Raw genomic sequence first — 26,593 nt, forward strand, 5'->3', positions numbered from 1 at the left:
CCATCTGTATCTGTCTTTTCCTTGGAAGCAGAGATCAATTCGCTCATGACCAAGAACGACTTGTAACCTTCGACCTCCAGAGGAAGTCACTGTCGTCTGCTTACCTTTCCCATCGCCATTTGAAATTTCCATCGCGCCAAATGCATTCCTACAACACTTTAAAAGTCTGCTCATCAAATGTATCAATCGATTTATCGATTACGAGAGGAAAGGGGAGGAAGAGAGAGTAAGTATTTGAGAGAGGGAGAAGGAGAGAAGGAGCCCCTCTCCGATATGTGGACTCCGTCGAATAATGCCGACTATACTCAACTACGTCGTTCTGCAGGTTGGTTATGTTTGGTTCGAATCGAGAACTGGTGGATAACTGGCTTCGGAGATCGGAAGCAGCTTTTCCAATCTCTCTCAAGTCTGATCTTTAAACCGTAATTATGCAGCGGTATTTTTCTGTCCGAGAAGTTATCAAGTGATCCGGAATTCACGTTAATATATATTTCCTGCCTGTTATCTCCAAAATAAGCGATCAGCTTCCGATTCCCTTCACTTCTTACAGTTCAGCGCATAAAACATCACAGCAGAATGTAGTGCTTGTCTTTAAGGGCCTAAAAATCGTCTGATCTACTCTTTAAGCGTTGCCTTTTTCCGTTGACAGTTCCCGAAGTTGTGCAGTGCTTCTGATAGGGCAGGGAATATATATTGTATCTTCGCTTTAGGGAAGGATTGATCGGAGAAATGGCTGTTCGGCTCTATTCCTTCACATTTCGTGTTCCTTTTTGTCTAGATAACCAATTTATTTTTACATCTTATTGTTAGGAAATGCTGCATTACTGGCATGTTTCCACGGGAAGAATTATTTACTTTTGTCGATAAATATGCGTGGAACTGTTTTCTTTCTTAAGTGTTCATAACATTTATCACAAATTCTGAGTTTTATTCTAAAAATTTCAAAAATCAGGAGCCAATTCTTTTGATTTTCTTGGTGGACGGTGTGAAGCTGATGGCTCATCCTAGCGTAGGACAAAATCAGTGTTTGTTTAGCTGGAGGTTAGTCCGGGTTCCTACTCTGCATTTATCCCTTAAACATTTAGCTTAATTATCATTTCATATTCGTCGTCCTTCCTGCTTCTCACTTTAACAGAGTACTAACGTATTGGTTCATCACTTCGTCATATTATCGCCAGTCGCCAACGATATTTCATGTTCGAGATACCCTCAATAACATTTCTGAGAATAATAGGGAGAAGTAAGATATTAGGGGCACAGGTTCGTTTGTGTTGTAAAATATAATCAAGGAAAGGGGGTTTGGGGTTAAACTGCAATGCATCCCATTTTGAACAATGATTTTTGCGTAGCTCGGCAGTAAAATATTTTTGAAAGAGAAATGTTGATTGAGAACAGGGAATTTGCTAAAGTTTTAAACGTCGAATGGCACTACAAGTGCAATAATCCGAACTGATAAATGCACAGAAATTTGATTTGATTTAAAGTGTGTTCGCAGTATGGATCCGGACTGTGCTTCGTCATACTGCTATTCAAATATCGCATTGCTTAAATATTTCAATAAAATTGCTTGATATATGGTCGTGAAATTGCCACTTATCCTCAAGTAATGTTGAATTATTTTATTCACACCAAAATAACCTAATAATCTCAATGCCAGCTATATCTTTTAAACACGCGACTTCTCTCTCCTTAAATATATAACGTGCATATGATCTTCGAGTTTTTTGGAATTTCTACAATCATTTAGTTTCCCGCTTAATTCCCATTTCAATTTTAATTTGTTTAAACCTTTAAAATTCTTACCGGTAGTGGCGTAAATTTTACGACATTAATATAAATGCCCGAGCTGATAAAACTTTAAACTCTTGCAGCAAACGTAATTTTACTCTTTGACTGCTTTCGATGATTTATTATGACCGTGTTATTTTTCTAATTACGGCGTTATTTTTTTAGGAAGGTCTATGAGGATTTTATATGAGATGGGAGGTTTTCATATTGCGGTGGGCCGGTTTCAACGTTGGAACTGTTTTTTTTTTTTGGGTAATCGTAGGGCTGGCGTTGTCGTGTGGTTTGCTCTTATTTTTCGGGCTTTTGGGGAGCAGATTGCGGTACTTGTGTGGTTGTCGCGTAATTAACGTTGTGTTAAGTCGTCCTAACATACTAAATATTTTTATGGAAGAGTAAAAGGGAGGTGACAGTCCTTTCCTCTGGAACCATCGATGGGAAGCTTTACTGTTCATCCGTGATAAAATCACTAAAGAAACTTTTCATTTCGTCAGCTGAACCTTACACTGTAATTCATCTCGAGAGCTATTGTTTTGATTGGTCATATATCCCCATACTTCATCTCGAGAGCTATTGTTTTGATTGGTCATATATTTCCATACTTTAACACTGTACTCTGCATTTCTTCGAATTTTCCCATGTTCAAAAACCTGGCATGTAAAGTTTTGATTGAAAGAATTTGATCAGCAATATAGACATGATCCTGCATGTCGCATAACATTCTGGTATTTCAAATTTGAGAAGTCAGACTGCGTGTTTGTAAAAACAAATTTGTTTTCTCAGTTACTGTATGTCTGGTAGGTCACCAAACCACCAGTGGTAGGTCATCCAATCCTACGTTTTTTAAACACGCGCTCACATGCAATACTTTCTATGCTTTATCTTGGGAATAGACTGACTTTCTTGTAGCATAAGGTGATATAAATTTCGCAAAGTTAAATACTTTGTTTGTTAAAGTGCATGCAGATTGATTTTGAAATATTTACATGAAATTATCGGTGATGTTCGTGACCACTGGTTGCCAAAGTATCTGAACATAAATTCCAAAATGCGTGTATGGAAATGAAGGAAAATTGTTTCATCATTCATAATCTGATATTACAGTGCTTGGTTATAGATTTTGAAGTTTGATCTTTAGTTTTTAGAAGTCTGAATTGCTTGAAATTTAACCCACCCATCGATTTAAAGGTGTCGGAATATCCCAGCTGAATCTGCCGACTTATCAACATTCGTCCGAAGATAAAATGATTTGAAAAGCATCGAAATGTGGAATCAGAATTTGGTTTAACGCTGATTTTGTTTCTTGAATTTTCGGAACCATCAGATTACTTGTATTTTGGTGATGGAATACATGGAGAGCATCCTTCGCTCCATCACTTTGTTCATTCCGGCCAATTTTTGCTCTTCATCAGCAACTGTTTTTCCCAAGTTAAGTTTTATGGAAGAGAAACGGACGAACCGTTAGATTTCACAAAAGTTCAAGACAAAGTGGGATTTTTGGGTGTAGTCAGCAAAATAAATTTGGTGAAGAAAATATGCACATTTAAATATGCACATTTACATGCATGCACAGTTTCTTAATTCCTTTTAAAAGTAAGTAAAATTTGCCTTTGTTGAAATTAATTGGATTTGAACTTAATTGAATCTAATATATACTTGTGCTTTGGTGCATTATGTACCTGGTGCATTCCTCTCCCTTCTCGATATTATTCACTTTATTGTAAGTCATCCACAGAACTGTCTTGCATTCTTCATTCTCGCTTTTTTCAATCTTCAACTAAATTTAATTAATAGACGCAAGCAGCCGTCGAATTTTTGAATTTGAAAGAAAAATTTATCTTGAAAATCAAATGAAATTTCATGTTACGAACTACAGAGATTGCAATGGTACCAACAACCTGCAGATTGCTAATTCAGAATGTTTCTTGGTTAACAGGCAGAATTATTTTATTTGCCTAAACATTAATTTGCTATTTAGAGAGGGTCTAAGGCACAGCAGTTTACCAACCAAACACATAAATCGAAGTAATGGAAGGAGCGTTTCTTTAACTCGTGTCGCGAAGCGTTGCTGGCAATTAGTAAGGTACACTTGTGATTCAGGTAGTCTTAATGTCTTGGATAATTCGTTTACAACGGTTACCGTTATCTGCGAATGCAGCAGACATCCGAAGTTTTTTCGCTGGATTACGGATACCGGATGGTGCCGTACATATTGTTGGTGGGCCAGATGGTGATGCTTTCATTGGTTTTGCCACTGATGAAGATGCTCGTCAAGCGATGCGTTTCGATAATCGGCGCATACATGACCAACGTGTGCGTTTACTGTTGTCGTCACGCGTCGAGATGGACGCCGTCATTGCAAAAGCTCGTGCCGGGGATCTGAATGTCGTTGGGGTAGCTTCGACTGCATCCGTTGCTACTCCATCGCTTAGACGTGATAGTTCTCCGGCAGGACGTCCAGGCGGCGTCCAAATTCCGCCCGCTTCTACAGCGGAAAACTTTGGAAATCAACATGTTGCTCAATCACAGCCGGCTGCCACGGACGTCTATGCAACAAGGAATGGTGGACATGGACAACAGGATTATGCAAGAGGTATATTGCTGAAGATTTTAAGAATTTTAATTTGGAGTTCGACGTTCCACTTATAACGTTTAAATCTCAAAGTTTCTCGGAAAAATGCAAAGTTCAGAATTCTGCAAATTAAAATTCCTGTTTCTATTATTCACGTTCATCAAAGTGCTACGTGATCAGTTGGGGGCAGAATGAACAGTTGCCTAATTTAGAACGTGAACTGTTTGAGGCGGCGAGTATAAATACTGTAGAAAAATTTAACATTTATTAATTTTGCGATAATAAAACTCCTCTGTCATTCGAGCTTTATCAAACTGATCAACAGTTTGTAAAACTTTATACTAAATTGAAAATATTCTTGATTTAAATTTAGGTAGGATATTGGTATAACTAGAATTATTATCCTGGCACATTCAAATAATACACTGTTGTACATCCTGATAGTAAATGGAGTTTCCTTAAGTATATAAAATGTTGATTACATATTCTTATGAATTACCAGTATCGCCAAAAAGCAGGCGGCTCTTCATGGCATCATCTTATACTCCAGTAAAAGATTAATTAGCTGATAAAAGTTGCAAGTACATGCACATGTTCCTATCAGTCATGTCGATTTAGTTCGAAAATTGCTTAGCCTTGTTTCAAGTTAAATGTGTCGCACTATATTGAAAAATCTTTTTTTCTATCCGCTGCAGCGAGTGGTATAAGAACAAAAGCTGCTTGTAATAATGACTGTATGTGTCGGATAAGACCCGCATCGATACATACAAAAAAGCAGTGGCATAAGAAGGTTGTCATTGAGATGACTGTCCTTAGTTTTGTTTTTCACGCAGGTATAAAATTAGTTGTCTTTTTTACCAGCCAAAAATAACGGGACTCGCTCTGACAATCGATGCATTTCTTATGCAAGAAATATTCTTAGTTTTAATACGAATAATTCTAAAAAAAATTTCATTAAAACAATTCCAAAAACGTTTTCGGTCTAAGTGCTAAGCGGTAGTCACCTTATATGACAAGTAATGATTGAATGTTATGATTTTGAATTAAAGAAAAAATTGAATTCGCCAGCAGAATTTTTTGCCTAGTTTTATAACAAACCAAATAAATAATAAGCGTTTCCAAGTGATGAGGGTTGCGATTTCCTCCTTGGCATTTGAAAATTTAAAAAAAAAAGATTTAAAGAAAAGTATCATTTTGGTAGGGGGTTGCACATATCGGTGTTGGAGATAGGACACTTATTTCCTAAATAATAAGTGAAAATGAAACCTTTTTATTCTTGATCGCATTATTTCATTGAGAATTTTGGGATTTTTTCTTTTGGCTTAAATTGATTGTCCTGATTTCACACCAGACCGAGTTGACAGATCGGCGCGGAAAAGAAAAATCCGCAAGTTCGAACACTAATAGCAAACAATTCTGAAACTGTTTAAAATGTAATTAGATCGTAGGTTAACAGATTAATAACTTATTCATTACTCTATAAGAATATAAAGCTATGGATATTAAACAATTGTTTTACGATCTAAATTTCCCTCTTTGTAAAAATTCTTTTTAAATTTCCGTAGACTAGTAAATTCATTATATTAGATGCAACCCAGATCTTTTTAGCTATTGACCAGAAAGGATTACTGGGAAGTGTTTTGATGGTTTCTCGCATAACATGCACCTTGCATTTTTCCACCAAGAATTAAAATGTTCACTAGATTCTTCTGACATTATTTTCATCCGTTCATGGTCCACAACAAAATCTCCTTGGACTTGAAAAAAAACGCAAACTTCCTAAAAAATCGACTGAAGCATTTCAAGTGAAACAGTTCTGATACTGATAATAGAAAACACTTTAAAGTTGTGTATGGCCGTTAAGACCTCAATAATGCATGGCGAATAACCCGTCAATTCTTTAATATTTACTAGTTTTCTCTTTTTGCAAGCAGCATTTTTTACTGGTTTCATTTTTATCTCATTGTCTCCAGTGTTGCCAAAAAGATGCAAAAGTGGAATATTGAAAAAAGTTTAGTATAACATTCTCCGTTAAATGGTGACCTACAATTTGAAGTTAAGAGGGCGCTCCATAAGCACTAAACTTCTTAAAGAGATTGGAAAATGAGAAATTCAATAACAAATTAAATGACTAAATTAAAAAAAAAATCTAAAAATTCAGAAAAAAGGAATTCAGAAAGTCTATTGTTTGGTTTTATCTCACTATCTTGTGTTGTTTTTGTTTACACGAAACATTTGGGCGGCCATACACAATTTCCTTTTGCCTGCTTGCCACCCTTAATCCAGTGTTTTGACCCTGGAAAATTGATATTAAAATTTGTCAGAAAAACTCATTGAGTTCTTTGCACAGTTCATTTTATCCACACTTTTATATGAAATGTATTAGGGAAGTATAGATGTTGGAAGCATTTAACCAATACACATTTCGTAGCCAGTACGAGTGAAGGAAGTTGCTGCTATATTTAAATAATCCTCGAGAATAGCAGTGATAGCGATGCTCATTTGAATAGGTTTCTACTATTATATTTCTGAATAAATCTAATTTGTAATAGTAAAAGAAATTAGAAATCATAAAACAGCTGGGACTTTTGATCAAAATGCAAACTGCAAAATGCTTTGTATTCCTTATCGCAATGAAATTGTTAAGGATAAATATGCATTTATTTTATGGTACTCGGATATAACCTGGATGAACAGAGAAGCATCAGAAAAGAATAAACAGTAAGGATTTCTAACAAAAAAATGATGATGTTCTGAATTCAAATTAAAGTTAATCGAATTAAGGAAAATTAGAATTTAAAGATAAAACTAGAGTTGGTCTTTAGCGAATGTAGCAGAGGATGCTTGGAATCGTGCGGCCGATGGTCCTCTGTCGGATTCCTGGAAAAATGGTTCTCAGGGAGGCTATGAACCTCGCACGATAAGTCGTCAAGCCACAACAACAACAACAACAACACAGTCACAACTAGCACATTCAATTGGACCATGGCAAGATCCTAAAATGCTCAATGTATTGGGACAAACTGTTCAGTCGAGTTCTGTGTAAGTATTTGTCCTTCAAGGAGGTCTCTATCGTCTCGAAGTAAGCCTGCTCGAAGAGTCCCATCTTGCGCCATTGTGGGATCACTGCCGGGTCCCACCTGCAATAAGCTCTGCTCCAAAAATCTCTGCAACTTAAAATCTTCTGCTAAACGGAACAATAAATTAGAGTCACTACCATTTGCAGATACCAACAGTCCAGTCGTGAGGAACGGTTCGGTCAGTATGAACAGGACAATAATTTTCAAGGTTATAACGCTAGCGTACAGGCAGTGGTAACAGCAACAGTTGCTTCCAGCGCAATTACGCAGGTCCCTCCGGTATGGAATCAATCACCTTTCTATTTAACTGTCTTAGAAGGCGTTCTACTGATCTATCTTTTTAGGTAAAAAACCAGAAATTTTAAATTTAAATGAAGATTTATTTTTAAAAATTTTTTCTAGATTTTACATTTCAGTAAAATGAGATTTGTTTCTTTGCAGATATATCAGCAAACTAATGTTGCTGCTCCTGCAGTGCTACCAGGTCAAGTACTACCATTACCGCCGTCAATTCCGGGCCTTCTTGTACCACCACTATTGGCAAATACTTTGCCAGCCAGTGCTGCTGCTACCACTCAGCCTACATCTGGATTAGCGAATGCTCACGCATTTGTTGCACGATACACTGGGCGTGATGGACCAGTATTCTCAGCTTTGCCGACACAACAGTAGGTTTTGTCTGATCAAGACTGCTAAATTTGATTTTGTCATAGTGATGGTAATATATGTCGAATACGTGAACCTTCTGGAAGAAGTTCATAATGTCAACTATTGGATGCTTCATTTTTATCACCTCACTAGTTAACTTGATAGTGATTGATTTTCACTTCGTCTTTTTTAACCTCTAATATGCCTAATGTTCCTCACATGTAATTTAGTCGCTCTTTCCCTGTGCCGTTTATGGTGTGAATGTAGTTTTTCGTATTTTTCAATGGCACGAAATAACATACGAGAAGGTTTCGCTTCAGCAAAAAGAAATCTTTTTAGCGGTTTGGCAGAGGATAAGCAGGACTGTTATGTGGAACTCAGTCGGCTTCCATCGGAACTTTTGCGCCCAGCAGCTCTTGAACAGTTCTTGCGTCCATCGATACCCCTCACACTGTCATCCGTCAAAGTTGTTTTCGATCCGAAAGGTAATTTTTTCTTAGAAAAACAAAGTAAGAGCTCTTCAAGTGTCATTTTTCGGAACTTTGAATACCAGGAAACAATTACGTAACTGATTCGAATTATTTAAGGCTTCCCATTGCATTCGCTGGTACGTTTTGAATGTGCAAAAGATGCTAAAAACGTGCTGGACAGGGATGGAGAACAAGGCATAAGGTAAGATTGATGCACTTTCTAATAATCATTTCTTCATGGTTTCAGGAAAAATTTTGACTTCCTTAACATTATAGGATCCGTTCTTGTCCGAAGAAAGTATTCGATAATGCGGTAGATGGCAGCCTGCAAATTCCACCAGCTTTCTTGCAAGGTACAAAGGAGGCAGATTATCATGAAGAAAGAAGTCCGCGTACTGGCGTTTCATCACGACATCATCGCAGTCCCGTATGATATTATCTTTTGGACTATAAATTCAAAAAAAAGTAGATTCTGTAGAAGTTTTTCTTCGAATAAGATCCTGAGTTTTCTTAAGGTGATTCTAGAATAATTAAACTTGAAGTATGCAGTATTCCTCACCCTTACTTTTTTCTCCCATGATTTTGAACAGGTTTTCAGAATCACCTTCTCATGTGTTGCATATACTAAGTATTTTCAGTTTACAGGAAAGAGTAGCGATATAAATTTTTGTAGTTGTAGGAAAGACGTGATTTTGATGGAAGGTATGATGAACGTCCTCGTGTTTTACGTGATCACGAAGATCGTTATCGTGGTTCACGACATGGCCGCTCACGTTCACCTCGAGATTACCGAGATTATCGTGACACGAAACGACGTGGAGTCGATCCTGGTCGCTACTGCATCGAATTCACCAATTTGCCGTTTCGAGTAACGGAAGCTGAAATCCGAGAGTATGTTTAAGTTTCCTTGTAAATTAAATTCTTTTAATTATGGAAATCGCAAGTCATAGTCATCGCCGAGTCATTTTTATGAGCTTTTCTTGTTTTACGAACTTTGTAGAGGATTACTTGTATTAATTAATGTTCATATCTCTGCACTAATATTCTTCGCAGTATAGAATAAAGTTCAGTTTTTCAAATGAAAGCATTTATCGAAAGTGATTTGTAGGTATCTTGGTCCGCGTTGTGAGCCAATAAAAGTGACTCGGGCGTATAATGAAGATGGTCAAGCATCCGATCGTTGGATTGCTGAATTTAGCACATTTGATCTGGCAGAAAAAGCGTATCGTGTGCGAGGTAAAATCAATGAACGACCAATTCGTGCTAGGAGGTGTGCTTAGCTTTTTTTCAGTCTTTTTAGTTTTGAAAATATGGAGTATATGAAAACTAATAGTCGAAACAATTAGAGCTACCGAAAATATTCCGAGGTTGCAACATCTCACCCGTTGAGATCAATTAATCAACTACGAAATAACATCAAATGACAAATAACAGACAAAAATGATGTATTTTAAGGATAACAAATGAAGATGCAGACCAGATGTTGGCAGTACCAGACAGATTTGGCCGCCAAAAGAAAGAAGAATATGAACGGAAGCATGGAAGCGATTCATCAATTGCTCCGCTTCTTGATTTACCAAGTCGATCTACTGAAGCAAGTTTACATTTCCAAGAACCTTCCAAAGGTTAACTTTCATACTTTCTTTCGAAGTTTTTTTTTCCTTGCGGTTTTTACATCAGGGATGGATATGAAAGTTGCACTTTTTAGTTGATTTAGATGAATCTGTAGACAAAAAAATCACCGCCCAATTTTTCTTCATTCAAAATAAGCTTTGTATCAAATCGAATAAATTTGAAAATTGATTTGTATTTAGGTCGTACTAATCGCGGACGAGGAGGATTGTTTCGAGGTAGCCTTATTCATGGATATCACGGTGAGCGTGAAGTTGGAGATCCGTTGTCCTCCACTGGCTTGAATGGGACAGCTAGTTCATCTTCTGTGGCACCACCTCGTTTTCCATCTTTTCGTTTACATGGAGGTCTTTTGCCAGGTGTCATTATAGCGTCTTACGTTTTCTTTAAAAACTCATACTTCATTTCATTCACTTGAACAATGGTTTTTTCTTTCTCGAATGTTACTAAATTTTTTAGGTAGCCGACCTCGCCCACCGCTTATTTCTCCACCGACCTTTTTCGGAAACACAACGCCCTCAACAATACGACAGCGTGGTCCGCCTCCTTCAGGTCGTGGTCCTCCTTTGCTTCGTGGCCCACGTCCTCCAATACTTCATCCACCAAATAATGGACCAGCTGGACCAATTCCAGCCATTCCACCCCCAAGTGTAAAATCGTGTTTAATGGTCGAGAACGTTTCCGAAAATGAATCTGATATAGACGTTGCCAAGTTCTTGCAGCTAACTCAGACAGCTCAAGGCAAGTTCGTGCATAATTTTACTAGATCTATCCCACGAGAACATCCCTATGTCAACTATATGCCTCTTTAGCTCATCGCAATATTGCTTGCAACAATTCGCCACTGTGAATTTTGATGAGAGCATGGTTTTTCCTATTTTTGAGAGTTTGTAACTTTTATCATTTTAGCAACATTACGTCGAGCAGCTGATGGAATATTTTACGTTGATATGGGTGCTATGGATGAAGCAACGAAAGCTGTGCAAATGTACAATGGTTTAAAGCTTGGAGAAAATGCCATCATACTCACGGCAATTACCCGGCAACAGATGCACCTCGGTGTTGATAAGAAAATTGAATCGGTGAGCTCAAAGATTTTTTTAAAAGAATCATAAAATTTGAGATTCGGCATGACAGGATTGTGGATAATTCACTGTTTACATGAGCATTAAATCTCCATCTAAATTATGTTGAAAAATGTAGTTTTTTGGAGTAAATGTATGATTCTGGTGGTTAAGTAAAGTTTAGGTAGAAATGTTGGAACCAGAGCTAATTGCATCCGTGGGAGAGCCAGGTACCGTCATTAGTTGTCATGGTTTTCCGGCAAATGTCACTTTAACGGATGTGGCTCAGTTCTTCGACAAGTATTCGCTGGTGGAAAGTTCCGTGAGAATAAAACTGGACGACAGTGGAGTACCAACGGGCGAATGTCTCCTAGCTGTCGGCTCACCTCAGGTTTATATTTTTGCTAGTTTGACTATCAGAAGATTGAAGGAATCTTGTTATAAGATTGGAAATCCAAAGCAATCCAAATTTTGGAAGGCAATGAATAATATTTCTGGGATAGAATGGAGCCTCTGGTAATGTGAATAACAGAGATTTTCCTTTCAGTAAAATAAGGGAGGATGATAATCCATTATTATATTTCTCCGATTCAGCGATTGAGGGTTTGTTTAATTTGGAACATAACTTATGTTATCTGGTGAGACTTCACAGTTTTAGGAAGCGAACAAAGCCGTAATGTTGCTAAGTGGCCGAAAGCTCGCTGGTTCAACTATAACAATGTCTGTTGTTCGAGCAGCTACAAAACAATAGTTTTCGACTTTGATAGTAATTTTCCTTATACTTTTCCTGTCACTTTGTATTTCAATTTTGAATTTAGAGAGGGTCTTCAAATGTTCTTTATTATTCTTCGTCTTTTATACCTTAAATCTCCTTTAAATCTCTGTTTGTCTCGGAAAATTGCTCGGTCTGAATCAAAATGTCAGTGTGATAATCGATTCATTTTTACTGGATTTTGAAAACGGGAAATGAATTATAATGCAGATATGCAGTTCAAATCCATAGCAAAAATGTTATGGTGTTCATTAAAAAATTACTGTTGAAATACGACTTGCCAGTTGGTTTTTCACATCGAAGTTTTAGCAAAATTGGGTACCCACGAAATTTTCAGAACTACTAGAATTGGATACCAATAGGTGGGTGAGCCGATATATTTCAGTACTTATTGGGCTATCAGAATCTTTGATCATTTGAATTCCCCTGTTGATTCATGTTTCATTCCGTTAGTTTTCTTTTTTTTATAGTGTCGTCCCTCGGGGATAGATACTTCATTGATCTCGCTGTGTGCAAATTAAGTATTCAACTTTTTTTGTCTTTGCCTTTTGAAATTTGCAGAGTTCTATTCATGGTGTTTGCATGTAAGTGGTTGCCTTTTATCCTGTTTTTAAACTTCAGGTTTTAATTCAAATTACCACATTAAAAATTTTTAAAACATACTATCCTTGTATATTCCATGTTTTAACTTACTTTTGCAGTTGATCCACTGATTGTCATTTTTTATTTCTTGCTGCATTAACTCGTAAATCTGATGTGCAGGAAATGCACGAGTTGCTAAGAAATTATGCTTAGTATTTTAAGTGGAAAAAAAAATTTTGCTAATAGAGTCTGCATGAACAAAAAAAAAAAACGTAAATAAGCTTAAGATTCCAAACGAGTCTACGAAAGGTATGGTCTGGGCAACACATTTTCAATTTTGGAAAAAATCGAATTTCCTTCTATATCAGATCAAGAATTGTTTCTGGTTCTGCAGATATTTTTGTCAGAAATATACTTCAGACTCAGTAAAATGATAAGCAAACAAACCCAAACACCAGCGCATAAATCTGCAAATGACTTCATAAACCTCCCTACTTATAAACAGCGAAGAAGGTTGACATATCTTTATATTTGAGCATGAAAAATGCTTTCTTTCAAATAACTGTATCTCACTTACTTTATGATTTCGGTCTGTGATTGCTCCTTTAACGAGAAAAAAGAGTATATAATGAAATAATGAAGTTTTTCTTTTTTTTTTCTAGTCCGCATGAATAACAGCCCTTAAAAAAAGAAATATCCACTCATCTACAAATGGGCGCCCCGACATAAGTTATGTCCACTATATTAAATAAAATACAGTGATGATCGAGTGATCTGTAAATTCACAAAAATCCCCAAATGAGAACAGCTGGCGTGAATCGAAACAGTTCAAATAAGTGAATAATTAAAAAAAAATTGAGTGACAGTTGCAAAGAAAACAGCTATAAAACCAATAAAATTTAATGAAAATGTGTTATTTGTTTGGCCAGTTGCGAATGAAATTTGAAGTTGGAAGTGGAAACATGTTTCAATCATACATGTAACTCAAAAATGGAAGTGACCCACATAGTTTGAACAGCATAACAATGATTAACTATTCCTGTTCAAATAACTTACCTTCGCGTCGAAATTGAGGGAAGTGACGTCACCTACCTCATGACCTTGCAAATTTGAACTACCAATTTATTACCATCTTTCTACCCAGCAATATAACTACATCATAAGTAATTGCAACAACTGTAGATGTTTTATTCCACGAAAAACATTTCCATCCATTGCAAACGTCATAACCAGTGACATCGAAGTGATATCACCACTCTCACGACTTTATCGCTTTTCTCGATTTCAACGCGGTTATTTGGGTAAGAATAGTTAATCCCTGTTTTGTTCAAACTATCCAGATCACTTCCAGTTTTCCTCAATTTCAATTGAAGTTTAAAATCTCTATGTAAAATTCCTTTGAAAAATGCTTCTCATACATTTGAAATAGTTGCTGGAAACATTGTCCTCGCATTTGAAATAATTAGGAGTTCAACTATGAGTGAAATTGGATTTTAGAAAAAATTTTCGACGATTCTGATAACAAGTCTGTAGATGTAAATGACAACTGAAGTCATGCAGATTTTTACAAACTTGCTGAAAAAAGTCCCTATCATGACACGTCATCCATCTTCATTAACTTCACCATCAAGTCATAATTTTTCTATTAATGAAACCTAACAACATCGCAAATGAGATGTAAATCAAACAATAAGGCTTAGATCTAGAACGCAAATGTAAAGAATATAAAATTATAGACTTTCAATCGACCGCGGAAGGAAAGTTCAGGATTAACGCTTAATGTACAACGCATCAAGCATTAATGCTAATACTTGCCAACATAAGTATAATTTCAACAGGCACCATAATTCATTCAATAAATTGATTAAAATCAACGGAGCAATCATTACATGTATGACATTTATAATTTACATTTTTTACAATAAGCTCAAGAAGAAAACCTGGAAATAAGCCAGAAAGTCTAAAAATATAAAGATATCTAAGCGATCGAAAAGGACCCAATACTTATCAGGTCAAGTTGTTCGTACGTTTATAAATTAGCCAATGTTGTCAGTCCTTAGTGCTCTGATCCAGATGTTCTTGAGATCCCCAATGTAAGTGAAGTAAAACTATTCCAGACTTTCTGCTCTGAATCTTCATGCAAAACCCTCTTCCTCCAATATGTACTCACAGGATTCCAAACCCCAGTGAAGAATGAGTAGCATCTCCTTGGGTACTGCTGTAATACTGTAATATCTGCATTAACCTGTCGTCAAGAAAACAAAAAAATTATTCCTCTATGGAAATTTCCTTTCTTTTACAATGCTGATGATGTCCGTGACTGGAATTATTTTGAGATCAATAAAATAACTTGCCAAAAAGTTCTTTGCGTGATAAAAACGAAACTGAATGTGGCAACAAAACAGAAATAAAGTAGCATTGATAAGTCCATACTAAGTATTAGGGCTGAAGAAGAGAACATGAAGTCAGATGATTAGAACTGGAAAATGGATGGCTGAAAGTGGTTCTTTACATTCAAACCAACAGAAACTGAAGTCCTCATGAAAAATTTTAAAAAGTGTTTCCAAACAAAAACCTTTTCTAACAAAAGTATGCAGTGTTTGTTCTCTTCCCAAAAGAAATGGCAAACGTTACCTATATGCAATATTATTGGAATGTCCCTATAATCTGAAATGGAGACACTGAAGAAAAAATGCCTGTAATAAGTTATGATTTTAATACAGATGGTGTAACTTCCAGACAAGACAATATCTCAAACGAATACAAAATCTGGAGCAAGTTTTTTTTTCTTTTTTTTGTATTTCCAATGAAAGATGTTTCAGTATTTTGAATTTCAATCATTGGAAACAAAACTGCGTGAAAGAGAATGATGGACGGGTGGTGCGAATTCACGGATTTCCTCTTCCATCACTTCTTCGCCATTTTCGCCGACTGAATTGAGGTAATTATTCAACACTCCAAATATCTGATTATTTAACAACTGGAATCGACGAATTCTTTCGACCATTTGAGAAAGTTTCTATAATTTGTATTTCTTGTAAAGATGCATTAGCTCACTTCGTTCAAAAATAATGTATTATACTTTTCAAATAGTGAAACAAGGCATAAAAATACTAAATACATAAATAAGTGCTTACAATGCCATGAACGATGTTGTCTTTCCCATCAGCACGATGAACTCGTAAAAGATGGTAACTGAAATCAAGGACCTCGAATCGGCGATGTTGATTTAATACGGCAATTATTGCACAACCCGCCCAATGTAAGCCATCGCCAAAGAGAGCTCTGAAAAACAGAATTTAAAGGAAAAGGATCTTTCAGGCCAATGCTTCTAAAGCGATGATGATATACAAAAGTGAGACTAATATTCTGTAGATACCAAACTGAGTGAGAAAGAAATGAAAGAAGATATCAACCGAGCAATTTACTCGATTAGTGGTTCAGTAAGCGGGTTCAGTCCTTCCTGTCCTGAAGGCGGTGACTGACAAAAGAAAAATTGAAGCGCTGACCACAAACGATGGAATTCTACGCATTCCTCTAACCACATCACCTAAATTAAGAGGCTTTTATCAAAAAACAAAATATACTAGAAGAAATAAATGGCACAGATCGATGAGTTCCAAATTAAAGAAAAATTAACAGTCAATAATATACAAAAGACTAAAGGAATTCATTATTCTGCGGAAACCCATTGCGAATTTGCATGAAAACAAACTCCGTTACTAGGGAAGCCACCAGTCCAAATGGTATCCACCGATAAAATCTCCTTAAGCTTAAAAATAAACATCTCGAAGATATTCAATCCACAACAAAGGCGTTCTTTCGTCAATAATTCTGCTTCTCGTGCAATCGCTTTCTGCTATAATGGATCACACGATTTTCTCTGAATCTCTTGATATTTTTACATGTTATGGTCTTTAAAATCAAACTTTATACTATTAAGTTAAATAAGAAAACTAAAGGCACTTAAATACTTAAATATATTGGGACGAAAATTGAGAAACCTGTGCAGAATAAATAAATTGTAATCATTAACCTTTTCGTCACCAATTTGTTCAACAACAGCAGAAATCTGAATCCGTGCATACTTCTGCTCTAGTTGCTTCATTTTCAGTTCCTGCTCTTCTACCTCTTCAAAAATTTTTTAACGATATTTTTCAGTTTAACTGGTAAACTAAATCAAGCCTCCCTAAATAATCTTATATCAAGGAGAGTAAAAAATTGAATTCCACAGCTTCCTTAAATAAGACACTTCATTTGTATGTGTAGTTATTCTGATATAATAATAAAGACCAGATACATGAATTTCACAGAAACTGGAAGTGATATTCAATAAAAAGAAGAAATTACTCTTCGCTGGTGGACGAGGAATAACGTTTGTAAATGGTGCAGCTATCAATAAATCCATAACTTCCTCCTGTGCTAAAGCTAATTCCAATTGTAGACAAAAAACGATTATGTTGCCAAGTTCACGAAATACCTGAAAAACACCGTCGAGAAACGGCATTTACAATTCAAACACATTTTTTCCCAGCAACATATCGTGTGACAAAATTCAATAACAAAAAAGAAGAGAAATCTCAGCATCTATAAACAAACTCAAAAAATCCATGTTAAATCTTAAAACAGGAAACATTGCTAAAATTCTACTTGACACATATCCTTTTTAAGCTCGGCGTAGCGTCCAACATTAGCCAGATGCGCTATATAATACTCCAGCACAGCTGAAAAACATTCCTGTTTACAACTTCAAAACCGAAGGATATCAACTATGTCAAACCACAATCCTTTCGAATTCAACATACCAGGTGAACCGTAATCAAATCTTGGCAGTTTGCAAACTTTCGGCATCAAATTGAAAACAGATCTTACATGACCACGCAATGGACCATTCACCTGCAAAGTAAGATGTCCCCTGCTTCACTTTAATGAATTACAATAAACATATTTCTTGATGGAAATTCCCTGACGCCTTGCAAACTTACCAAATTGCGCACAATTTTGATTAGTTCCTCTAAAATAATTGCTATGCCTTGATAACCCAACAAACGAACCACCGCCCTAAAAAACTGCGTTCCGTACACTAATCAAGTAATTATAGATCACCAATTAAAAAAAAAGGCAACTTATATTACACCTGGTAAAATCAATTACGAATTAAAAACAAGCTAAACAACTTACTTTAAATGTGGAAATCCAATAAATCCACTATACAATGAGTATAAATTTGTAAACGCAGCATGCAACGACTGCAACAATATAAGTAAAAAAAGATGCTTCCCAGCAAATAATAAGACGAAGTCTTATAGTTTTAAAAATACGCAGATTAGTCATATTTTACAAAACTCAGAAAAAGTACTTTTGAACCCCAGAAATATGGCACAGCGGCTGAAGGCGGACGTTCTCGTTGTGGAACCTTGCGTTTTGAGTCTTTCACCAATGACCGAACAAATCTAAAACTGTATATAAAATAATAAAACACATACCATGCTGATCCTACACTGGGAAAAAAATACACATATTTAGTGCTCCACATTCTCCCTTTTTCGCACCGGATAATAATGATGTTTTTGGTATCAATAAATTAATAAATAGTATTTTTAGCAAATTTTACTGTTTCACATGCGCTCTTGTCATTATTCAAAAACAAATTCAACTTCTATCGAGAATAGTCAGCATACATGATTTAGGTTACCAAAATCAAACAAACATCTGCTTATTTGTGTAAAAAGTGCTGATATTCGCCAGGTAGGTATATACCCTCCTAAGAAGAGCCATTAAACTGTTTCACTGAAAAATCCCACAACTTAATAAGTTAGTTCAATGTACACCTAAATGCTAAAGTCACAACAAAACTGACCTACGTGTAGAGCCATTATAACAAAAGTTGGGTATGAGATCATAATTCAGCTCCCAAAACACATGCAAGGTGATACGTCCATATGGTGCTGAAACGCTATGATTTGCTTCGCACAAAAGTTCATTAAAATCAGAGATCGAGCCTAGCTGTTCACTCAAAAGACGGTGGCACAGACGATTCGCTTCCAGTAAGCAATCCAGTTCCTTAAATTGTTGATGATAAAATGTGCAAAACCATTATCAGGGTTTCATCATTCTTCATCTCTAAGATGCATCGATGTTATGGAACGGACAAATCAAATCTGACCGATAAAAGTATTTTCTTGAATGAATCAATTTTCTATTTCATTATTACATTTAGCACACAATGAGCATAGGATAACATCAGATCGACAAATTTTTCGAAAGACCCACTGTTCAAATTTAGCAGAATTCAGAGAACATATCGCAAGCTCAAATGACTTACAACGATGGAAGACAATTCTTCAGATTCGAATTTTGAAATGGCAATATCAAGGGCCCGAATAATAGCTGCATTAATTCTTTGGCTTACCAAACGATTTAAATCAATTGATCGACCCAGAAGCTGAATCACTCGTGTGATCAATTTTAATATTTCGCGAAAGTTCATATTCGATTTGATAATAACAGGTTTTAAACCAATAAAAACTATGCTAAACGAATATAACTTTAAAGCATAATAAAGGCAGCTGCGAATTTATTTCCAAATTATTGGATTAAATTAAACCTGCCGTCCTTCATTTACTTCATAATTTTCACCTGAACATGTCGTTGACATAGCAAAGTTTCGTATCGGCAGTGAGGTGGTGCGCGAATCGTTATTCCTAATGCTTGACAATCTGCTTTGAAACGTTTGTCGAGCAACATGCTGAAAATTAAAAAACTGACTTGTTCATAACTAGAAATGATTAAAAGTTAGTGGATTAATACAGCTCTATGGTGTCATTCACTGGTTAAATATCGATATGATTAAATATATTCACTGGTTAAATGCAGTTAGGTACGGCAAAGTGAGCATCATTAGCACACAATACGATAACATTAAAAAAAAGAGTTGTACTAATATACTGACAAGATCTTAAGGCGTAATATTAATTGCTTCGTTTTTACTGTTGAATCGATCTGACTATCATGCTGCATTTAAAAAAGGCAAGTTCGATAACATATTGCCCTGTTTAAGTGATCCTACATGTTGAATTTAATTATAGTTGATGTTGTACATTCTGCATATCATCATTGCAATTCTACTACTACTACAGAAATAAGCGTTGCACTGAATCACCAGACAATCTTCCTGATTCATTCCTACATGTTGCATTCAAATAAAATTGATTGACTTGACATAAGTAGTAACTATATCAACATACAAACAACAATAAGTAACTAAGTGCAACAACATAAATAAATAAAAGAATAAAAAAACAAAAACAAATTTACTTTGAAGCCAGCTGCTTAGAATAGGTGAACACGGCATCGCTCACTTTGAAAACAAACTGATCAAAACATAAATTTACTTCGGCTTCAACTTCATCATATAAAAACTGTTTTTTAAACTTCTTCAATGCATAATCAGCGGCATCATTATATAAATCAAGTTGGTAAAAGATAGACCTAAAATTAAATGCAATTAAAAATTAAGAATTATATCTGATTCCTTTCCACCATCACGTGCATTTTTTTGTAGATTGCTTCTCAAACATATTTCGGTACAGATGATCCAAAAAATTAAAGTAATGAATGATACCTAATGCATAATAATTTGAAGTATTACGAGCCAAATGCCAATTTCTAAAAGTTCTGCAGGAAAATTTTGAAATCTGAATATTTTGAGAAAAATTACTCAATTAAAGCAGGATCCTGGCTTGTCAATATATAATCAGTCAAAATCCATGGCATTGACATATCGATAGGAAACTGAATTCGGCGTCCCATTGTCATCTCCAGATAAAATTCACGAAACCATAATTGTGAAAGTTCACAACATTCACTCAATGTTTCTGCAAATATGTTTAATATTCCTTCTATTTTGCCAGATCCCCCAAACTGAACGACGAAGTTTCCAGAAAACCTCATCAACTCCTAAAAAATATTCCACTGCTGTAGAATAAATGACCGTTTTGAATGCTTTTATGAATGTGCAATTCCTTTCCGGACTTTTTCGTCTTCTTATACATACATTGCTTTAAAACATTGTGTCTTCTTGTCCGAACTGAGCCTTTTTTTTTCTACTTCATGGTTCCCAGTAGATTCCATTTGAATTTGCTAATTGCATAGTCATCAGCAATATCGACAGACCTTGGGAGGCAGAGTTAACAGAATTAAATTTAGGACAGACTGTGAGGCAATGGCTCCAGTACAAGCCTCTCAGATTAACCAACAAAAAGTCGTTCAAAGACGAATTAGGATTGTGACTGACTCACAAAACTATTCGGACAATAAAGGCGCGAGTAATTTGAAAGGCTTTTCGTAATCAGTTGATCACCGTGGGATAAAACGCTTCAATATGATAGTTCGCAAATGGCTTTCTTTGAAGATTCTCTTAATTAATGGTACTGCAGGGGAATTACTAATATGATTTGAACAAATTATCAAAACTGACAAAAAATTAAAGAATAGTGATGAGCGGAAAAGAACTTTATAGTATGCAGATTCTATCAAAATTGAAAAGACTTAGTATCGAAGCTTACATCTAGTTCCATCTTTCTTGCTCACTAAATCTTTTCTCAACTACCCGGAACTCATTGTTTATATACACCAACTCCAACGACAAGTTGAAAAAATACTCCGAGAAACCTTTGTTTTCCTTATCCAGTCGAGATGAATAAAAAAAAAATCACAGTTATTCATCTCTGAATCATTTGAAGCACCTTGATTAATGGAATTCTGTTTGAGCTAAATTACGACAGTTTAGACGATGTCACCAAAAACAGTCATTTATTCTGTACTACTGTAGTATAACAGCAAAAATGCCCTTCTCACTATTTCCATTGTCAAGATAGCAAATAATGTGATCTAAAAAGTGTGAAAAAATTTAAACGATATACCGATGAGTTAGAATGTACTGACTTTAGAAGCATAGATTCTGCCATGATATGCGTCTTGTTACTACAGAAGCAGTACAAGCGACGTTTTTTAAAGTTATATAAAAGATTACTTCCGTTTATAATGAAAAAGACAAATACTTACCAGAAAAAGCAAGAAGGGCAGGCCAATGAAAACTTATGCGTAAGAAATGTGCCAATCGTTCTACATATTTCGATTCGATGTCTTTACGTAATATTTTCTTGCTACCACTTCGTTCCGAAATCAGCGATTCGGTCATCGTACGGGCCATATATAACTAAATGTAGATGAGTAGTTGTTATTTTTATTCGTACTATAAGTGAAAAAAAAAGTGAAAGGATGCGTGAGTGTCCCTTTCATTCGATCACACCTCTGGAACTAAAAGTTAAGTTGAAAAAGTGTTTTGAATTCCGCTAAACATAGCACAAACTGCCCAAAGGCCAGAGTTAGAACATAGTCTGCAGACATTAAACAGGATACAGTCTATAAGTATTAAATGATAAGGTACTCAATCTACATATGGGAAACCTTCATTACTGGAGTGAAGTTAGAACTTAAGAAAAATTATTAAAAATCAAATGAAAGATTAAGAAAATGTCACCTGCGTGCTACTTGGTGCAACAGATCGTCGTGTCGCACGAATATCACTGATTGATCCTACCGTCGAATGTCGCTGCTTCTTCGATTTACTCATTTCAACGGAATGCGGATCAAAATTTCCAGCACAATTGTCTACACAAGTATCACATATTGATTGGATAATTCTGATAAAATAAAAATTCATTAGGAATTAGGTCGCAGCAACAGTAATGAAATAAAGAAGGCAATACATTATTAAAAAGCGACGATTTTCAACTAAAAATTTGGAACTAAGAATATCTTGCAACAGAATTACCACTATTTTGAATTAAATTGTAAATTTCTCCGAAATCTTTTGTAGTTGAATAATGGGTCGTTTCATTACTGTATGCTCTTCTAAAAAGTTCGTGAAGCACTACTCTTAACTTTTACAACAAATAAATAACTGTTGCTGAAAGATCAACTTGCCCCGCCAATAAGTCCTTTTTATTCTTAAGAGCTTTATGAAGTGGCTCTTTCAAAGTTATTTGAACAAAATCCTGCATTTCAGCATAGATATGTTTTCTTATGGCCACACTCAAAATCGGTTCCATTTTAGAAAGCATATGCTGGACGCTCTTGATCATTGATATAGTCTGAAGCAATAGTTAGTTCTGGCTCGAATTATTTTTTTTTTTTTTTTGTGTAGAAACAGTGACGAAACTTTCTATAATTAAAAATGTGTCAAGAATTTTGTACTTTACCAAATTTATTCAGAAAAACAAACCTCAATCAATGCCGCTTTCTCTGCAGGTTGGTAGTTATACTTCGTGGCTCGTTCATACTCCTCCGCTGTTTCTGGACAAGCTGAATTAGTACGATGGTCAGTTGGATGAAGCAATTTCCACGAAATTGTTTCAACAACATCGCTAGTCCAGCTACAAAGAAGTTGGATACCATTCAACATCAACTGAGTCATTTCACGATTTTCACTATCACTGCGTGGTCCATCCCTATCATAAACAGCAACCTGAAAGTAGGAAAATTTTAGATGATTTCGAGTTATTAAAATAACCAGAAAGTACTTTACTACTTCCTTCCAGGTATTCCATTTACTTTGAGCTTATATCGGAAGCAAATTTAGAAAAAACCACCTCATTATTAAGTCGAGAAAGATTTGTTGCATATTCCAAATGCTGCTGACGCATCGTTTTTAATCTTTCCCTGATATTAACGTGACACTTTTCACCTTTAACATATTATTTTACATTCGTTATTAGTAATGGAAATATAGTATGGGAATCAGCAATAGCAATTAAAATTTTAAAATCTCGACAAAATCCGTATAACTTTGATTATAATAGAAAATATGTTGAAATCTACCTTCATTGTTTGCATTTGGCCACTTTGAAGCTTCAAAATAAGGTGATCTTCTAACAAATGAAAACGGTTGTATTTGCATATCGCCAAATAATGGTACGACTTCAAGTGACTAAAAACAAGAATACATTTTTCTACGGCTCTTGAAATGCTACAGAGAATATTACGTCACTAACATCTGTTTTCATTTTTTGGAAAATCAAAGATTATATAAAACATTCAACTATCCGTATATTACAACGCTAAACGTTATGAGGAAATGCAAGAGCAATAAACCTGGAAAATCTTATCAAGTTTAGAAATACTGATCCGTTTCCGTTGATCTAACTTCGAAACATTTGCACTGTCGCCATCCATTAAGAATAATGCAAAAGCTATTACCTGAAATTCGAAAAACTTGTATTTCCCGAAAATTCTCAAAAACATTGCCAAAACACTGTTTTTAGATGTGCAAATAGCTCAAGTTATAAGACCCCCAATTATTTTTAAAAACCGAAGTTGAAATTAAAGATTGAAGGATGGTAAGCAGAATGAGGAAATCCATACTTTAACAAACATATGTCGCTCAGAAGGAGTGATGTACATGTGATTTTCGAATAGTATTACGCAAATATTGACAACATCAGCCAAGATTTCCTCATAGCTCTCAATCTAAAACAGCAGTTTTTGATAGCGATAAATGTGACAGAATAACACGGTAGAATTATACAAAAAGTGGGGAGAGGGGGGGGGGGTCCTTAATCAACACACATGAATGCCCCGTCAGTTTCAGCTCGTAAGCAAATAACAATTCAAATCAGATCCAATTAAAACTGGATTTTATTGGAGACAGAACATGAACTTCATTGGAATATTTTAAATCTTGAAACTGTGACAGTAAAGGAACATTAACGCTTATTTAGTAATGAACCAACAGATTAATCAAGAAAAGGAACCATACAACCGAACAAAACTGTACATAAACAAACCGATTGCAGTTCACTTTTGAGTGTATCCTTGATTTTATTCTGCGTTGCTAAAAACATACTCAAATTTTGCATTTCATGTAAAGTCTTCGTGTCCGACATAACTTGTAAGAACTGAGCTGATCTGAAAAATCATTTTTTTTCATAACTGCATACTTACATGGACATTACATATCTGTGCGGAATCTATATCCGCAATTCTTTAACATCTACCAAGCAAAATAAACGAAAAAAAAGACTAAGAATAAGACTGCAAATAAAAATAAATTTTTGAGCGTATCTTTGGTTTTATTTTACGTTGTGAAAAACATACTCAAATTTCACATTCAAACCAGGACTTTTCAAATACCGAAAGATGATGCCAAATTAACCTTCTGAATGTAGAAAAGTCGTTTTTAATTGATGCTTTCATATTTTTCAACTCATCAAGCACTGCAAACATGTTCAACGTTTTTCCAAGTGTTAACAAGTATGCCTCGGATACAAAATCTTTTCGTTTCTCCGGATGACACAAACGCCTCATTTCGTCGCAGAAACGTGTAATCGCTTTGTTCTAAAATAACTTTTACATTATGAATATTTATGACTGCGAAGTAATTAAAATAATGATGCGTAAAAATGAACCCATTAATATAAACAGAAGCATTACCGCAAAGTGCATAAAACGGTGCAATTTCTCCACCTCAGGATTCAGTACTTCAACAACTTTTTCATTTATTTCAACTCGATTTGGTTGGTCGTTGGATTTTGCCTGAATAACTCATGGCTAAAAATTTCGTTGTTGCATAAGTCAATTTTGAACAAATAATGAAGAAAGAATGAGAGAGAAACTAAATACATTCTGAACTCGCACTTTTTACTGAACTCCCACTTTTTAAGGTCCATTTTCCAGTTAGAGCCCTATCCCCATTAGAAACATGAAGAGAAAGCCTAACCTAGTAACTGAATTTTACCGAAGCTCAGGGCCTCAAAATACAAATTTTTTTTTATCAAGCAATATTCGACACGTGAAAGATTGAAAGTATATTAATTATAATGAAAGGTTTACCATGGGAACGGCTCTTGAACAACACCGCCAGGTGTATAGATGAGCAGCATGTTCGAAACCTTCTAATAACATATCATTCTAAATAAATCATTATAAAAACTAAATACATTCTTTATGACAAGAAATTTAATTTTAACCACTGATAGCGAATTCGTATGAGCGCTTGGATATAATTTAAAGAATTATGTAAAGAAAAGTGAAGTGAACTGACGAATTCTGCATGTCGCGTGGCTTCCTCAATATACTTCGAAACACCTGTCACGTAAGCATTTCGGTCCTCAAAGTTTGTATTAAACGATATACGATACTCCAATGGTATTGGTTGTGCTTCGATGCACGGCTGATTGTCCAAAAGTATCAAATCATCCAAAAGCTAAAATTATCATCCTTTCCCGGTTGATTTGAGTTGTAGCGAACAGAAGTCCTTTCATAGCAATCTATTGATCAATATCAAGGTCTGTTTCTTTACTCTACTTCAAAAAATTCGAATTCGAAAATTTCTCTTATGAATCTAGCTCTTACCATTATTTTAGAATTAGTAGACTAGTTTAGCACAAGTTGAGATCTCCAAAACAGTGTTCACTAAAGTATGATTGCATGAAATTAAGACAATAAAGCGTTAGAACTAATTTAACCACAAGTAAAACAGCATATTTGAAACCTCAGCATACGGCACGATTAAAAAAACTTACATCAACATTTCCAACGGCATCTCGGAATGAAACTGTTTCCACAGCCATACCAAATATGTTACTTATACTGCCAAAGACACCTGTTCTTCCTGATATGTGTAGTAACTATAGTAAATGACTGTACAAGTTATTTTATGAATTCATTTTCATGTAGTATCTTCATGAATATAATAAAGGTATTACATGGAAACGAATTTATCCGAAATTCCTCACGATTTTTCACTGACAATTTCACCAGCGGATGGAATGAGAAAAAATCTGACAGTTGACAGTAAGTGGGCTTCTTATACGAGGATCATTACGGTGCCGAGGCCTTATTTGACATATGCACAGTGCATGTGTGTGTGTGTGTGTGTGTGTGTGTGTGTGTGTGTGTGTGTGTGTGTGTGTGTGTGTGTGTGA

The 26,593-nt window shown here is 35.4% G+C and overlaps 3 protein-coding genes across 3 annotated transcripts; 1 reads left to right on the forward strand and 2 right to left on the reverse strand.

Moving 5' to 3' along the window:
- Nucleotides 1-1,970: 1,970 nt before the first annotated feature.
- LOAG_03821 (hypothetical protein) lies at nucleotides 1,971-3,514 on the reverse strand (the record flags this gene model as incomplete). Its single annotated transcript, XM_003139358.1, has 3 exons — nucleotides 1,971-2,207; nucleotides 2,960-2,990; nucleotides 3,465-3,514. The coding sequence occupies 3 exons, from the start codon at nucleotides 3,512-3,514 to the stop codon at nucleotides 1,971-1,973; spliced, it is 318 nt and encodes a 105-aa protein (XP_003139406.1).
- A 380-nt stretch (nucleotides 3,515-3,894) lies between these two features.
- On the forward strand, nucleotides 3,895-12,152 carry LOAG_17558 (hypothetical protein; the record flags this gene model as incomplete). The annotated part of the gene is made up of 15 exons (XM_020450218.1): nucleotides 3,895-4,378; nucleotides 7,183-7,399; nucleotides 7,584-7,716; nucleotides 7,879-8,105; nucleotides 8,425-8,570; nucleotides 8,673-8,757; nucleotides 8,832-8,982; nucleotides 9,235-9,446; nucleotides 9,664-9,825; nucleotides 10,011-10,180; nucleotides 10,370-10,546; nucleotides 10,647-10,928; nucleotides 11,097-11,269; nucleotides 11,436-11,642; nucleotides 11,910-12,152. 15 exons carry the CDS (start codon nucleotides 3,895-3,897, stop codon nucleotides 12,000-12,002), a joined length of 2,919 nt encoding a protein of 972 aa, XP_020306140.1. The 3' UTR covers nucleotides 12,003-12,152.
- A 3,286-nt stretch (nucleotides 12,153-15,438) lies between these two features.
- On the reverse strand, nucleotides 15,439-26,298 carry LOAG_03824 (hypothetical protein; the record flags this gene model as incomplete). The annotated part of the gene is made up of 30 exons (XM_020446420.1): nucleotides 26,192-26,298; nucleotides 25,711-25,872; nucleotides 25,500-25,577; nucleotides 25,101-25,202; nucleotides 24,823-25,004; nucleotides 24,455-24,575; nucleotides 24,033-24,137; nucleotides 23,763-23,867; nucleotides 23,490-23,598; nucleotides 23,261-23,355; nucleotides 22,894-23,136; nucleotides 22,596-22,762; nucleotides 22,150-22,312; nucleotides 21,672-21,825; nucleotides 20,326-20,482; nucleotides 19,923-20,096; nucleotides 19,245-19,353; nucleotides 18,931-19,050; nucleotides 18,466-18,668; nucleotides 17,965-18,058; nucleotides 17,787-17,854; nucleotides 17,591-17,666; nucleotides 17,411-17,501; nucleotides 17,256-17,329; nucleotides 16,956-17,085; nucleotides 16,642-16,736; nucleotides 16,321-16,464; nucleotides 16,034-16,155; nucleotides 15,743-15,890; nucleotides 15,439-15,624 (listed from the first exon to the last, which is right to left on the reverse strand). Exons 1-30 carry the CDS (start codon nucleotides 26,237-26,239, stop codon nucleotides 15,439-15,441), a joined length of 3,825 nt encoding a protein of 1,274 aa, XP_020303236.1. The 5' UTR covers nucleotides 26,240-26,298.
- Nucleotides 26,299-26,593: the final 295 nt, after the last annotated feature.

Source organism: Loa loa, assembly GCF_000183805.2.
Source record: "Loa loa unplaced genomic scaffold supercont3.92, whole genome shotgun sequence".
Taxonomy (NCBI): Eukaryota; Metazoa; Nematoda; class Chromadorea; order Rhabditida; family Onchocercidae; genus Loa; species Loa loa.